The 16,421-nt window shown below is 43.1% G+C and overlaps 1 protein-coding gene across 2 annotated transcripts in view; it reads right to left on the bottom strand.

Annotated features, from left to right (window-relative positions):
* The window catches only part of doc2a (double C2-like domains, alpha), a 65,423-nt gene that overhangs the window by 15,284 nt on the left and 33,718 nt on the right, over positions 1 to 16,421 (bottom strand). For both annotated transcript variants that reach the window (XM_059348045.1, XM_059348046.1), the window contains 4 exons: positions 14,986 to 15,060; positions 13,405 to 13,514; positions 10,110 to 10,236; positions 9,292 to 9,351 (listed from right to left, as the gene is read on the bottom strand). In XM_059348045.1, coding sequence (XP_059204028.1) covers positions 9,292 to 9,351; positions 10,110 to 10,236; positions 13,405 to 13,514; positions 14,986 to 15,060 — 372 coding nt within the window. The remainder of the gene's footprint in view (positions 1 to 9,291; positions 9,352 to 10,109; positions 10,237 to 13,404; positions 13,515 to 14,985; positions 15,061 to 16,421) is intronic.

The raw sequence follows: 16,421 nt of genomic DNA, 5'->3' as shown, positions 1-16,421 counted from the left end.
CTTCATTCACTGCCCAGCTCGCTCGACCACGGCTGCTCTCTCTCTCTTTGGCTCGTGGAGACTCTAACAAACACTAACTGACAATATCTGCAGTTTAAACACCTTCAAACCAGTCGTGAGTGACTGTTGGTGCATAATCCTGATCTAATTAAGCACGGCAGATGTTTCTCTCCGCAGGTTGGACCGGGTTGATCGAGTCGTGACGGGGCTTTGGGGAGCGGGGGGAGGGCCTTGAAGAAGTGCTAGCCCCAGGGCTCATGGTAATCTAATGCACGCTGCCCACCTCATTCTCCGCTCTCCACCTCCCATCCGTGACATTTACACTAACCGCAGCACACACAGGCCGACACCGTGAAGGACACCGCCCACACACTCCACACAAAAAAAAAATCAGGGGAAAATCCTCCAGACTCAGCAACAGACTGCTGCAGCAAGACCAACACACAAACACAGTTTCTCCCTCCCCTACCTCTCTACTGCAACAGAAACTATCTGCACCTTGAACAGAATTCTCCCCCCGGAGCCACAGACATGCTGCTGCTGCTGTACGCTGTGTGTCCGTGTCTCACTTTTCTCCCTGTTGTTTGTGTGTAGTCTGAACATTGCTTCGCTCTCACTGAATGTTGCATCATTCATTGTTTTGTTTTGCACCGGGGACCAGCAGACATAGTGTTGTTTCCTCGATGCACTGCACTGTGCACAGAGGAAGTCTCTCTTGTGTAATTATGTGGCATTTGTTTCACAATTTCCTCATTATTTAGCCCTTTTTTTGTTGTAGAAATCAAGTGTTTTGTTTCCTAACAGTGAAGGACTGCGCCAACAGACTGGCATAAAAAAGTAATAAAAAAATTAAAAAAGCCATTATAAAATCTCACTCAGGTGTTATTACTGCAAATTGGACCTTAATTTTATTTTGTCTCCTGTAACTTTTTTTGCAACATGCAAAAATGCTTTCAACTTATAATTACATCTATTTTGCAAGCCTTGCTGTAATTTGCCCATTGTGTGCATAAATGTGATCAAAGAGGATTCTCTCTGGGCTCTATCTATCGTCCAGCACAGAATCTCAGGACCGAGACTGTTTCACCAGTCTGAACCAGCAGAGTGTGCTAGATGTGAACTCTGTGCGTCGCAATAACATTCTGCACCGCTGGCTTTAAACCAGGTTTTTGTTGGTGTAAACGTTTTCTGCTGCCTCAGTATGTCAAAGCTGCAACAATGCAGCTGACCACAGCTCAACAAGACCAACATGGCAGAGGACACAAGACATCTTCTACTTCCAGAAAAAATGACAACCAAGTCAAAACGTCCGTCTATCCATTCACCTATCCATCTATCCATCTATCCATCCGTCCGTTAATCTCTCGATCTATCCGTCCATCTAGCGTCCATCTATCATCTATCAGTCCATCAAGCCTTCATTCGTCCATCTGTCCATATATCCCTCAATATATCCGTCCATCTATCCATCTATCAGTCCATCTAGAAGTTAAGAGCAAACTGAAGACTTATCTTTTTAATTTGGCTTTTACCTGAACCATTTTAGAGATTTTTCTGCTCATGCATCTTAGTGTTATAACATCTTCTCTTTTATTTATTTATTTGCTACTATTTATTAGTCTGTGTATATATATATATATATATATATATATATATATTTGCTTGTTTCTGTGTTTCGTTATCTTTTTATTATTATTATTTTCTCCTTTTTTATGTAAAGCGCTTTGTGTTGCATCTCTCTTGTATGAAAAGTGCTATACAAATAAAGTCCGATTGATTGATTCATTATCCGTCAATCCTTCCGTCCATCTATCCATCTATCTGTCTGTCCATTGATCTCTCCATCTTCCTGTCCATCAGTCTCTCAGTCTGTCCCTCTATCTACCGTCTGGACATAAAATCATCATGTTTTTCTGCTGTGTCAGTGTCCTCTCTCTTCTCTCTCTCCCTCTCTTCTCTTCTCTCCCTCAGCTGACAGAGCGAAGCTTTAAGATCTCTCCGGTCCTTTGAGTGTGTGGTTGTAAAAGTTTGAACAAAGCTCGGCTGACGTGACACGACTTCACATTCACAGACTGAATTTAAAGAAAAGTTTCTGTTAACTTTTCTCCTAACTCTTCAGGACAGATCTCTTTTTTTCTCAGATCATCTGGAATCCTTTGTGGTTTCAGCTCTTCATCAAGTCATTTCATCTCCTTTCACCGGCTCTCCGGCGGTCTTTGTCCCCCGGCTGTCACTCACGGCTCCTCTGATGAGTCTCTCATTTATCTCTTGTCCTCTCGCTCTCTGACTCTCTGACTGCTGAGGCTTTCATCTGAGACAGCCGCAGCAGATGTTCCCTCACTCTCACTTTGGTTGTTTTGTTTTTTTGAACAGGGGAGTTTGTGACGATCCGCCACTTTATAACCAGTTGTATTTTTAATCAAATCCAGATTACAGAGCACACCCTGGGTGGCATGGCGTCCCTGGATTATCACGCTCCCTAGCTGAATTATTTCACCGTTATGGTCATGTGCATGAGCAGAATCACATTACCTGAGAAAAATGTAATTAATGACCTGCGTGGTGTCAGTGCAGCTGCCTCAGGTCCACGCTGCTGCTGTCACACTGTGTGAGACGAGTCTAATGAAATCTGGGTTTCAATTTGTGTCAGAGTGCACATTAAGCTGTGAGGCATGTCAGACTGTGATGAATGTGTGCCGGGTGGCAGCGCAGACAGGAGTGACAGCGGAGACGCGTCGTTTACTTTCAGTCTCTTTCAAATGAAGCAACAGGAATAAAAGTCTTTGGACGTTTCTGTCCCGACTGTCAGCCTCCAGAACCTAACCACGTCCTCCCACATTACCCGGACCGTCCTTACCGATGCCAGCTCATTAAAGTCACCACTACCTGCTGAACGCCCCGGCCCGCTCAGCTGATCCTCCTGATAATAGTCCTCTGCAGTTTTGGTCTAATTTGTCTGTTTCTGACTCCTTTTCATTCTGCCTGAATATAAACTTCAAACAATGTTTACCATGCCATGTTGGTGTCATGTTCAGCACAACCTCACCTGTATGTCCTGATCAATATTAGGCATGTTTCCATTGACTTCTTAGTTCATCTCTGCCTCTGTTTCCATGCAGGTACTTTTGTAGTGGCTAACCGGAGTTTAATGTGACAAAAGGCTGATGCCGCGAGCAGTGCTGCCTCTAGAGACTCTTTGTCTCTATATTTCGACTATTCAGACCCTCTAGAGACTCTTTGTCTCTATATTTCGACTATTCAGACCCTCTAGAGACTCTTTGTCTCTATATTTAGACTATTCAGACTCTCTAGAGACTCTTTGTCTCTATATTTAGACTATTCAGACTCTCGAGAGACTCTTTGTCTTTATATTTCGACTATTCAGACCCTCTAGAGACTCTTTGTCTCTATATTTAGACTATTCAGACTCTCGAGAGACTCTTTGTCTCTATATTTCGACTATTCAGACCCTCTAGAGACACTTTGTCTCTATATTTAGACTATTCAGACCCTCGAGAGACTCTTTTTCAAAAAAAGCGACTAGCGACAAATCTAGCGACTTTTTCTGGTACTGTCTGAGACGCTAACTTGTGGAGTTGGGCGGATCTTCTCTCCCAAGCCACACTCATAGCTCACTGTAGGGAAAGTACCTGATGGAAACACGCCTATAGTTTTACTTTAACTAGGGTGACCATATTTTGATTTCCAAAAAAGAGGACAATCGGCACGGCCTCGAGACACAAATTCAGACAGGCTTCTCGGAGGTTGATGAACATGCTTTATTATGCTTCAATGGTGCAAAATTAACTTCTGTAATAAAATAAGATGAAATCTGTAAAAACTAAAATAATTAACTATAACTAACTTTAAATAAATAATAACAAAAATATATAATAGCTCTCGTAGACTCTTTTCAAATAAATGAATAAATAATATGAAATAATATATTATATATATATATATATATATATATATATCTTAATAACTGCAATAAGATAAATAATAGAAGAGTCTCACAAAGATACTAACTTAACAAACAAAAAGGATCTATACTTTTTATCTTTAGTTGTCTTTGAGCTTTGAGATCTCCAGCACCTTTATTAGACACTGAGACATATGTGCCAGCATTGCACACGGTGCACTCCGCCTCCCACCTGTCCCGACCGGGACGGTACGTCGGAAATTTTTTTTGCAGTTCATCTGTGAAGCTGCACTTACGCTTCGGCATTTCCTGTGCAATGTTGCTCCGCTGTTCGATCTGCCCTCTGTCTGCTCTGCTCTCTGTCTCTCTGTGTGTGTGTGTGCGGCGCTGACCCTCTTGGTAATTACGTCTCGCAAAATTGTGTGCAAAGCGCTGGTCAATTTACGTGCACGTGTACTGGTCCTATGAAAAACAGTGAACACCGGACATTTTCGTGAATTTATAAAACCCGGCCGGACGCCCCGGACAGGACGTAAAAAGTGGACATGTCCGGGCAAAAGAGGACGCTTGGTCACCCTACTTTAACTCACTAGATCAACAAAAACACAATAAAACTTAATGAGCAGAAACACCATATCTGGCTTCATTCTAATGTAATAAAGTCAATGAAAAACGTGCTTCTCTGTCTGAATGAGTTTGTTTTTAACGAGCGCTCAAGTGTAAACTGATATTTGGACTTAAATATAATTAAAAACTGAAGCGGTTTCTCTTCAGATTATATTGATAATTAACGTCCTGAGTGAACTCCTTCAGAGAAGAGTGCAGCACAACTTCAATAACAATGAATAAATATGTAAAGAGTTAATTAAATTCTTAATTCCTTCGGGCTCCTGGTGTCTCATCATTAATTATCATCAGTAATTATCCTTCCAGTTTCTCTTCATTATCTACACAACTCACACTTTGATCTGTTTCATCACTTCACAAAACATTTTAATGAGGCATTTATTATCGTGCTCCCAACAAAGTGCAACTAGTATAATTATTAATAAGATATAACCAGGGGTCAGCCTCCAGGTCAGAGCAGTGTAGCAAACCACTAAGTGCCTTAAGCTGCATTCTACCAAAGACTCCAACAGGGGGCGCTGACAGCTGCAGAAGCATTTGGCTCCATTCATTTCAATACAAAATGAGAAAAACTTCTCACTTGATTTATTACCTCAGAAAATCTTTTTTGACAACACTATGGTCTCAATCACTAGTAAAAAATCTTCTTCAAGACAATTTGAGATAATGATTCGTATTATTTGGGGCGTGGTTACCTTTAATTGACAGGTCACTAACTATGGAAGAATTATCCTATCTTTATTCAAGAGCGTAGATTTTCAGTTTGAGAGCATAATTTGTCTTTCTCATGCTCAGATTTGTTCTCCTCATGCTCACATTTTGCGCTCGCACACAGATTTCTGCTGCTTTCTTTCAAAATGTATGCGTGCACTTAAAAATCACATGCTTGTGCTCACATTTCTTCTGCTTGGACACAAACATTTCGCTCGCACTCAAATATGTCCTGTGCTCGCTCAAATCTAAAGTCTACGCGCTCAGATCTCAACTCTGCGCTCTCAAAACTTTTGTGCTCGGACTCAGAACACGCACGTCCTCTCAGGTTGAGGTGTCTGCTCAGACTGAACGATGTCCCGCCCTGCGCTTAAACTAGTGTGTTTCACCAGCCAATAGGGAGACAGCTAGATTGTGGCCCGTCTTAGGTGCGTTGCCTCGCCTTTTTGAGCGCTCCGTCGGGGCGGGTATATGGTCTGTTTGTAAAACTGCTTCTCTCTTAAAATACACCAATTGACCATATTAGCCAGCTATTTGAATTGTCACCTATTTAAGACGCAGCATATTTATGTAGAATTAATCTTAAGTAGTCCTAAAAAGAGTAATTATTATTTATATATATATTTATTGTTATTTATTTTTCACCTGTTCAGGTGTCACGATAGTCCAGTGGTGAAGGACGCTACTATCTGTTGCATTTTAAACCATGGGACGCCGGTTCGCATCCCGTCCGCTGCACTCTTGCTGCATGTCTTATTATGATTTACATTTTTAATTGATAAATTAATGTAACAGTAATACAATCCGTGTAACCAGCTGCTTCTCTTATTGAAACGTTTAACAAGAGATGATGGGTAAATAGACTTGGCTACGTGATTTAAAAAAGTATAATGAAAAATACGCTATGATGATGATAATGATTTGAGGATAACATTGGTGCGTGTAATGCAGTGTATCACCGTCCTATTTACGCGGTCAAAGCCAGGGAGCGCGTAATTAGGCTAATGTTGGTAATACTTTCACTTTCACAAGAAGAAGACTTTGAGCAGGATTCGGAGCGCGGCAGCGAATGAATGGGAGACGAGATGTATGGCCAAAGACCTCAAGTAAGTTCATTGCTAAATGTTGCTACAACTCAAAACACATCGACCATATACAGTAGTTTCAATAACAGTACCGTAATCATTTTGACACTCGTACTTATCAACATATATAGCGGGCCTTCATTGTAACATGTACAACGAAAGTACAATAATTGGCAACGTATGATCGTACCAGCGGCAGGTCGGCACACATAATGATGCGCGAGCTGAAGGGAATCCCCGCTGACGTCACTTCATTCATAATGAGTTTCTGTCCCTAGTGCCGACAAAGGCCCGCTATATATGTTGATAAGTACGAGTGTTTTGAGTTGTAGCAACATTTAGCTTACTTACTTACTTGAGGTCTTTGGCCATACATCTCGTCTCCCATTCATTCGCTGCCGCGCTCCGAATCCTGCTCAAAGTCTTCTTCTTGTGAAAGTGAAAGCATTACCAACATTAGCCTAATTACGCGCTCCCTGGCTTTGACCGCGTAAATAGGACGGTGACACTGCATTACACGCACAACTGTTATCCTCAAATCATTATCATCATCATAGTGTATTTTTCATTATACCTTTTTAATCACGTAGCCAAGTCTATTTACCCATCATCTCTTGTTAAACGTTTCAATAAGAGAAGCAGCTGGTTACATGGATTGTATTACTGTTACATTAATTTATCAATAAAAAATGTAAATCATAATAAGACATGCAGCAAGAGTGCAGCGGATGGGATGCGAACCGGCGTCCCATGGTTTAAAATGCAACAGATGGTAGCGTCCTTCACCACTGGACTATCGTGACACCACTGAACAGGTGAAAAATAAAAAACAATAAATATATATATATAAATAATAATTTAAAAAAATATATATATATAATCTAAACTACGATAACTCTTTTTAGGACTGCTTAAGATTAATTCTACATAAATATGCTGCGTCTTAAATAGGTGACAATTCAAATAGCTGGCTAATATGGTCAATTGGTGTATTTTAAGAGAGAAGCAGTTTTACAAACAGACCATATACCCGCCCCGACGGAGCGCTCAAAAAGGCGAGGCAACGCACCTAAGACGGGGTCACAATCTAGCTGTCTCCCTATTGGCTGGTGAAACACACTAGTTTAAGCGCAGGGCGGGACATCGTTCAGTCTGAGCAGACACCTCAACCTGAGAGGACGTGCGTGTTCTGAGTCCGAGCACAAAAGTTTTGAGAGCGCAGAGTTGAGATCTGAGCGCGTAGACTTTAGATTTGAGTGCGCACAGGACATATTTGAGTGCGAGCGAAATGTTTGTGTCCAAGCAGAAGAAATGTGAGCACAAGCATGTGATTTTTAAGTGCACGCATACATTTTGAAAGAAAGCAGCAGAAATCTGAGTGCGAGCGCAAAATGTGAGCATGAGGAGAACAAATCTGAGCATGAGAAAGACAAATTATGCTCTCAAACTGAAAATCTACGCTCTTGAATAAAGATAGGATAATTCTTCCATAACTAACAAGGTGAGCCTTTAGCAGTTTGATCCCATAACTTTGACCCTTTGACTGTATTTTCACTTAATGACTTGATAATTTATTTGAACGTTTTGTTAAATGTCTTGATCAGCGTTTGGTTGGACTAAAGCCTGATTTCCACCGGGCACGTTACAGCCACCAAACGGCAGCGCCGCAGTCGCCATTGCTGATCGCTTCCACTCTAATCAATAAGATCATTTCCACCGGGTGCGCTGAGGAACGTTACAGCAACGTCTCAGCCGTGGCTCTCTGCGAGCATTAGGTAGGACTTCTATTTTCTCCGCGAGCAGCTGCTAAACCGCGTAAATCTCAACAGAGCAGATCGCACCAGACAGGAAGTGGGACTCAGAATCAACGTAATACACTTATAACACACCCGCTTTCAAAATAAAACTACTTCACATCAACATTATGTTATTACCGAGGCACCAGATCAGCAATCAATCAATCAATCAAAGGGTCTCAGAGGATCTCAGAGGATCGGCAACACGGACGACAAGAGACTGACTGTTGAAGTGGAACATCATACAATCATTCATGACATATTGTTTTTTATGTTGTTGTTGTTTACTTCATACACACAGTTTATCACGGGATCTTGCGGTCTCCCGTATGTTCAGGATTATCGCGTGTTCTCGTTATCTCGCGTGTATACGGCTGGCTCGCTACGCTGCCATAACGCGCCCGGTGTGAATTGACGCCGGGCAGAAGACGGAGCAAAACCACGGTGGAGCCGTTCCGCGGCTGTACACGCCCGGTGGAAATCCCCAGTAACAGACACTCCAAGGAGTCGCTGTCCAGTGTTCAGGTCAGTAACGAACATTTAAAATTAACATCCAGTTAATGCTCCAGTTAATGCTAACATGAATCAGTCAGGTTGAGGTGTAGAGAGGCGTGTAGTCAGTGTCGTCAGATCCCTCTCGCTCCTCCACAGTCCAAATATGGTCTGCTCCGCGTATTGGAAACAAGATGGCAACACAAGATGGCGACGAGTTTAATGCTGAAATCGATGCCTCCAACGGGCCACAAACCAACGGGTGACATCCATTATTTATACAGTATATGGATATAACTAAAATAATAATAAGAATCATAACTAAAAAATTTCCTCTGGGGAAATTCTGAAAGGGCCACGAGGGCTACTGCCGGTGTGTGTACACTATGATGAGATTCTTCAGAGATTTCAAACAATTAATACTAGTAATGTTATGATACTATATTATATACAAGGAGCAGTAGATGTTTGAAAATCTCCAATTATTGTTTTTTTTCCGGCCCTCCCATTCACTTCAATGCAAAATTTTGGGCAGTTTTTTGCGACTTACGTTGAAAATTGTGTCCGGGAGAGGAAGAAGAAAATATCCACAGTATAACAATAGTGCTCGGTGAGATTGCCCCGTGGGCCTAATAAAAGTCAACAGGTTTAGACTCACCTCTCTTAAGTAGCAGGAGATTCCTCGCAGAGCTTCTCCCATGGCGGTTGGAGATGGGAGCTGTGACAGAAAGTATTCAGATATTTTACTGCAGTAAATGTACAAATACTGCAATACAAAGTACAACACATCCTGCATTCAAAACTACTGCAGTAAAAGTATCAGTATCAGCAAAATGTCCTTAAACTTCTTAAAGTAACAAATTCAACTGTAAACACAAAGCAAACAATCAGTGAAATTAAATTAAAATAAAATAATAAAAATAAATGTCAAAAACAAATTATTTACAGAAATTTTCATTCAAAGTTCTGCAAGAAAAATATGTTATTGTACAAAAAAGTTACACATTTAAAGGTTCTGCAAAATTTTAATGGAAATTCCTAATTTTTTAGAAAATGTCTTCAATAAAGTGACGGCACCAAAAAATCTGCAGAAATAAAAAAAATGTTTTACAGATATTTCATGAATTTGCAAGATTGCAAACATTTTAACTGCATCAATGAGCTTTAGGCTGCAAACAGAATTCAAACAAATTTCCCACATTAACTCATTTTGAGCTTCAGGTTACAGAATCAAAGTTGTGCAGAGAGTTTCTGTGTCTAAAAGTTGTTTCCAGTCTGAGACGCAGACAAAGACGTTTCTGTGTTTGGAAGCTTCTGAACTGAACTGAATTAGCATCATAAACATTTTTTATCTTCACCTAAACCTGCTGCAGCAGGAGAGGATTTAAAGAGTCACATTACTGAACAAAGCATTATATCACACCTCTGTGTGTGTGTGTGTGTGTGTGTGTGTGTGTGTGTGTGTGTGTGTGTTACCGGGGGCGGGTGCTCCAGGCAGGTGTGGAAGTGTTTGGTCTGGTTTGGTTTCACTCGTTTCAGAGGAACACGAGACTCTCCGATCAACTCATTATGAGTCAACTTGTCTTCATCACACACCGTCAACCTGCAGGGGGCAAGGGGACAGGAGACAAGGAGACAGGAGAGGAGACAAAGAGTCAGAAGAGGAGAAAAAGAATCAGGAGAGGAGACAAGGAGGCAAGTAGTCAGGTGAGGAGTCAAGGACAGGAGACAAGGTGTCAGGAGAGGAGAAGGAAACAGGGGACAAGAAGACAAGGAGTCAGGAGAGGATACAAGGGGACAAGGAGACAAGGAGTCAGAAGAGGAGACAAGGAGACAGGAGAGGAGATGAGGACACAAAGGGACAAGGGATGGGGGGTCAGGAGACAAGGAGTAAGGCGAGGAGACAAGGAGATAAGAAGTAAGGGAGGAGACAAGGAGTCAGGAGAGGAGACAAGGAAGCAAGGAATCAGGTCAGGAGACAAGGAGGCAAGGAGTCAGGTGAGGAGACAGGGAGGCATGGAGTCAGGTGAGGAGACAAGGAGTAAGGAAAGGAGACAAGGAGACATGGGAACAAGGAGACAAGGAGTCAGGTGAGGAGGAGACAAGGAGGCAAGAAATAAGGTGAGAAGACAAAGAGGCAAGGAGTCCAGAGAGGAGACAAGGAGTCAGGGAGGACACAAGGAGTCAGGAGAGGAAACAAGGAGTCAGGAGAGGAGACAAGGAGTCAGGGGAGGAGACAAGGAGTCAGGAGAGGAGACAAGGAGGCAAGGAGTCAGGGAGGACACAAGGAGGCAAGGAGTCAGGTGAAGAGACAAGGAGGCAAGGAGGCAGGTGAGGAGACAAGAGAGGAGACAAGGAGTCAGTAGAGGGAACAGGGAGTCAGAAGAGGAGACAAGGGGACAAGGAGACAAGGACTCAGGTGAGGAATCAAGGAGACAATGAGGCAAGAAATCAGGTAAGGAGACAAGGAGTTAGGAGAGGAGACAAAGGGAGGAGACAAGAAGGCAAGGAGACAGGAGAGGAGACAAGGAGAGTAACTGGAGAGTGGAGAGTCGCCGGTTCGAATCCTGGTCCCCCATTGTGGGATTAATTTACATTTAGTCATTTAGCAGACGCTTTTATCCAAAGCGACTTACAGGAAGAGTAAAAGCAAACAATCAAGGTCAAACAAGGAGTCAGGAGAGGAGACAAGGGGACAAGGAGACAGGAGAGAAGACAAGGAGTCAGGAGAGGAGACAAGTAATGAAAACAAAACAAAAACACTGTGTGTGTGTATATTTGTGTGTGTGTTTATATCAGTATGTGTGTGCGTGTGTGTGTGTGTGTGTATATCTGTTCGTGTGTGTGTCTCCCTTGTGTTTATTATTTATGAAGTGAATCAGAGATTTGCAGCCGTTTGAGGTGAATGAACTTGAAGGTCTACAGCCTGCTGAGCTTTCTATTCTCATATAATGTATTCTTTATTTTTTATTAATCCGCCCGCTTCCATACACACACACACACACAAACACACACACACACACACACACACACACACACACACACACAGGGATAGTGTGTTCTCTTGGTTTAAGGCTCTCAGAGGAAGCTGAGCTGTGGAGCGTCACATATTACAGAATATTTCACTAATTAGCTTCAACAAATGGAACTGCAGCAGCAAGTGAGAGATGAGTTTTACTGAGTAGAGGTTAAAGCTTTATTTACTCTAACAACAAGGGGACAGGAAACAAACAGACAAGAGAGGAGATAAGGAGTCGAGAGAGGAGACAAGGCGACAGGAAACAAAGGGACAAAGAGACAAGGAGTCAGGAGAGTGGACAAGAAGACAAGGATACAAGGAGTCAGGAAAGGAGACAAGGACATAAGGAGACAGAAAACAAAGAGAGGGGAGAGGGGATGAGGACACAAGACACACTCCCTGCTTCCTGCTGTTAGACTCTGAATAGACATCACTGACCTGACCGACCTGTCCACCTGACGACCTTTCCACCTGCCGACCTGTCCACCTGATGACCTGTCCACCTGATGACCTGTCCACCTCTCGACCTGTCCACCTGACGACCTGTCCACCTGACGACCTGTAAACCTGTCCAACTGTCCACCTCTCGTCCTGTTCACATGTCCACCTCTCAACCTGTCCACCTGACGACCTGTCCACCTGCTGACCTGTCCACCTGACGACCTGTCCACCTCTCGACCTGTCCACCTGATGACCTGACGACCTGTCCACCTGACGACCTTTCCACCTGCCGACCTGTCCACCTGATGACCTGACGACCTGTCCACCTCTCGACCTGTCCACCTGCCGACCTGTCCACCTGATGACCTGTCCACCTGACGACCTGTCCACCTGTCGACCTGTTCACATGTCCACCTCTCGACCTGTCCACCTGCCGACCTGTCCACCTGATGACCTGTCCACCTGACGACCTGTCCACCTGTCCACCTGACGACCTGTCCATCTGACGACCTGTCCATCTGACGACCTGTCCACCTGACGACCTGTAAACCTGTCCAACTGTCCACCTCTCGTCCTGTTCACATGTCCACCTCTCGACCTGTCCACCTGCCGACCTGTCCACCTGACGACCTGTCCACCTGTCCACCTCTCGACCTGTCCACCTGACGACCTGTCCACCTGTCCACCTCTCGACCTGTCCACCTGACGACCTGTAAACCTGTCCAACTGTCCACCTCTCGTCCTGTTCACATGTCCACCTCTCGACCTGTCCACCTGACGACCTGTCCACCTAACGACCTGTCCACCTGCCGACCTGTAAACCTGTCCAACTGTCCACCTCTCGTCCTGTTCACATGTCCACCTCTCGACCTGTCCATCTGACGACCTGTCCACCTGTGTACCTGTCCTTGTCCTCGTGTCCTGTGAGACTCGTTCAGGACACGCTGTCTCTCAGAGCAGTGTTCTCTGATTAAAGACTTATGGCTCTCTTACTTCACTTCTTTTGATTATATGCTCGATGGCAGGAACATTAACTCATTATTAAAGGCTGGAAAACACACACACACACACACACACACACACAAACACTCTCTCAACCTCTCTCTCTCTCAACCTCTCTCTCTCTCTCTCTCCCGATGGATGTTTGTTGTGTGTATTTACATGAAAAACCACGAGAGCAGAAAACATTAGAAAAAGATCGCTTTGGCAAAATTAATAAAAAAATGACAACTGAGCTTCATATCTGATTAATGACTGTAACACACACACACACACACACAGACAGACACACACACACACAGACACACAAACCTGAGCGTCTTCCTGTGCATGTCTTCTTCTGTGATTCCGATGTAAGTGAGCGTTTCATTCCACACCGGATTCAGAGAGTTACGGATCGTCTTCGTCTTCAGCTTGTTGGCCTGGAGGACACACACACACACACACACACACACACACACACACACACACACACAGTCTAGTTAGATTTAAGACTAGAAATAAACTTGAGACAGATTTTACAATAATCAAACATTTTAAAAATGAAACATCGAGCAACATTAACCCTCTAAAACCCCAACAAGCAGTTTTTACATTTTCCTCTCTGTGTACTCGTTTTTCACTGCGATATATAAAATCTATATAATCTATTGTACATATTGAAGTATTGTCATGTTTCCAGCCTCTCCTGTCCTCTCCTCTCTGCTCTGTGTAAATAGATTTTCAGTGAATATTTGTCATGTAACCGTTCAAATCAATCATGTCATCACAGTGTCTCTGAGGAGCAGGATTCAATGTTTTTAACAGGATCTTGTCACTTTATTTTTAATGACACATGTAGAATAAAGAGATTCTGACACAAATATCAACATTTGCAAGTTTTGCTTAGCGAATCATAAAATCCTACTTCCCATGTTTTAGCATGTTTCAGACCTTTGAAGGGTTGATTCAATGAAGCCCTTTGTAGACTTTGGATCATTCTCTCCCTTATTGTTCAAAAACCTGATTAAGTCGAATTAAAATTTTATTGTAGTTCAAAATTACATTTCAAGGTTAATAATTCAGTTGATGTTGACATTAATTTTGGTTCGGTTGCATCAAAGCTGCAGACTCACATTTAAATTTAAGTTCAAACAACGAACTGCAGGAAACTTGTTCCATGAAGATATTTTTAAAGATTTAAGGTCAGAACAGCAGATGAATCCTGATTTCCAATCTATGCAGTGGTTTGTTTTTATGCTCTGCACGTCAGCTGTCAGGGAGGAGGATTTAATTTCATGGTTTTTTAATAAATGATCTCTTCTGAAATCATAAATCCAGTCACACCAGCTAAACCTCAACACCAGCCGCTTCAAAGAGAAATTTTCAGATAGGTGAGGACAAAAGCTGTAAAATAAGAAGAATGCTTTCAAAAATTCAAATGTTAATGATTATTTTTTTTAATTAACAAAATGCAAAGTGAGTGAACTGAAGAAAAATCTAAATCAAATCAGCAATTGGTGTATACAGTATATGTATTATGGCATGCCATATGGAAATTATTATATATATGGAATGAAAGTTTTAGAATATGGGTTGAAAATAGAATATATATAGAAACCTGAGAATATATATTTAAAGTCTGAGAATATATATAGAAACCTGATTATATATATTGAAGGTTTTACTATATTTTCTCAGGTAAAGCATTTCCTTATGAACAATCTAACACAGATTTTAGAATAACAGCATGATGAAAATAACAGAAGTACTCTGAACCAACAGAACAGTTTTGAGATTTTAAATCTAGAGCAGAGGAAAGTATCAGCAATTTAATCAAACCGTTATAAATGATTGTATGAATATAGCAGATATTATTTTATCTCTGTAGGAGTTTGAGAGCAGCTGACTCACCTTGCAGGCTCCAGGCAGCAGGTGCAGCTTGACGTACGGGTCGGCCAAACCGTTAAAGTCCATCGGCTTCAGACCCTGAAGACACACAGACAGGTTTATATTCAGTATGTTTACATGCACGCTGATGAGAAGACGGGATTCAGGAGAGGAGACAAGGGGACAATGGGATAGGAAACAAAGAGACAGGAGAGGGGATAAGGGGACTAGGGAACATGATAGACAGGAGAGGGGACAAGGAGACAAGGGGACAAAGGGACAAGGCGACAGAATACAAAGATATAGGAGAGGGGACAGGAAACAAAGAGACAGGAGAGGGGACAAGGAGACAAGGGGACACGACAGACAGAAGAGGGGACAAGGAGACAAGGGGACAGGAAACAAAGAGACAGGAGAGGGGATAAGGAGACAAAGGGACATGACAGACATGAGAGGGGACAAGGAGACAATGGGACAAGCAGACAAGGGGACAAGGAAACAGAAAACAAAGAGACAGGAGAGGGGACAAGTGGACAAAAAGGGACAAGGGAACAAGGGGACATGACAAACAGGAGAGGAGACAAGGGGACAGGAGGACAAGGGGACATTACAGACAGAAGAGGGGACAAGGAGAGGGGATAGAAAAAACAAAGAGACAGGAGAGGAGAAGGGGACAAGGAGACAGCAGAGGGAACCAAGGAACAAGGGGACATGACAGACAGGAGAAGGGACAACAGGACAAGGGGACAGGAAACAAAGAGGCAGTAGAGTGGACAAGAAGACAAGGGGACAAGCAGAAACCTTCATTTATCTTTCTAAGCACACAGGTACGAATTATTCAGCAGTTTAGACTTTTTCTTCTGAAGATCAAATTTAGGACAAAACTTTAGAGGACTCTGGTGGTCTCTTCCGCAGTGACATCCTGTGGTGGTCCCTGACAGCTGACTGTGGCGGTGCTTGACTCAGGTGGGTTTAGGAGTCCCGGTCCTGGACCTGGTCCTGGTCCTGTTCATTAAGACTCATCAGTGTGTGCATGAGAGTCCCACAGCTGCCCTCAATCATTCAGGTGATCAGAGCTCTGTCAGGGTGGTGTCTGACTGTCAGCTCCACCCTCAGGAGGAGACCAGACCGGGTCCAGAGCCGCAGAACCACCTGAGTGATGATGTGATGAGGAACAGATTCTCCTCTGAAGGTTCACTCACAGCACGGTTCAAAGGAGCAGCAGCATCACGGCAGAAATATTAGATTTCTGGACATCAAGAAGACGTCTATGAGCGTTGTTTAACTGGCTGCTGCATAGATGTCTATGGAAAGATTTTGATGGAATTTTTGGGCATCCACAAGACATCTTGACAGCCCCTGCTTATCTGAGCGCCTTTGTCCAGTCCACAAACCCTCCCGCCCACTACGCTCTTCTAGTGAAAGACGTCTGGCTCCTCCGCCGCTGAAGTCCTCTGCGT

The sequence above is a fragment of the Centropristis striata genome, chromosome 13 (genome assembly GCF_030273125.1).
Source record: "Centropristis striata isolate RG_2023a ecotype Rhode Island chromosome 13, C.striata_1.0, whole genome shotgun sequence".
Classification (NCBI taxonomy): Eukaryota; Metazoa; Chordata; class Actinopteri; order Perciformes; family Serranidae; genus Centropristis; species Centropristis striata.
The sequence above is the reverse complement of the archived record's forward strand: the minus strand, read 5'-3'. Positions and strand labels throughout refer to the sequence as shown.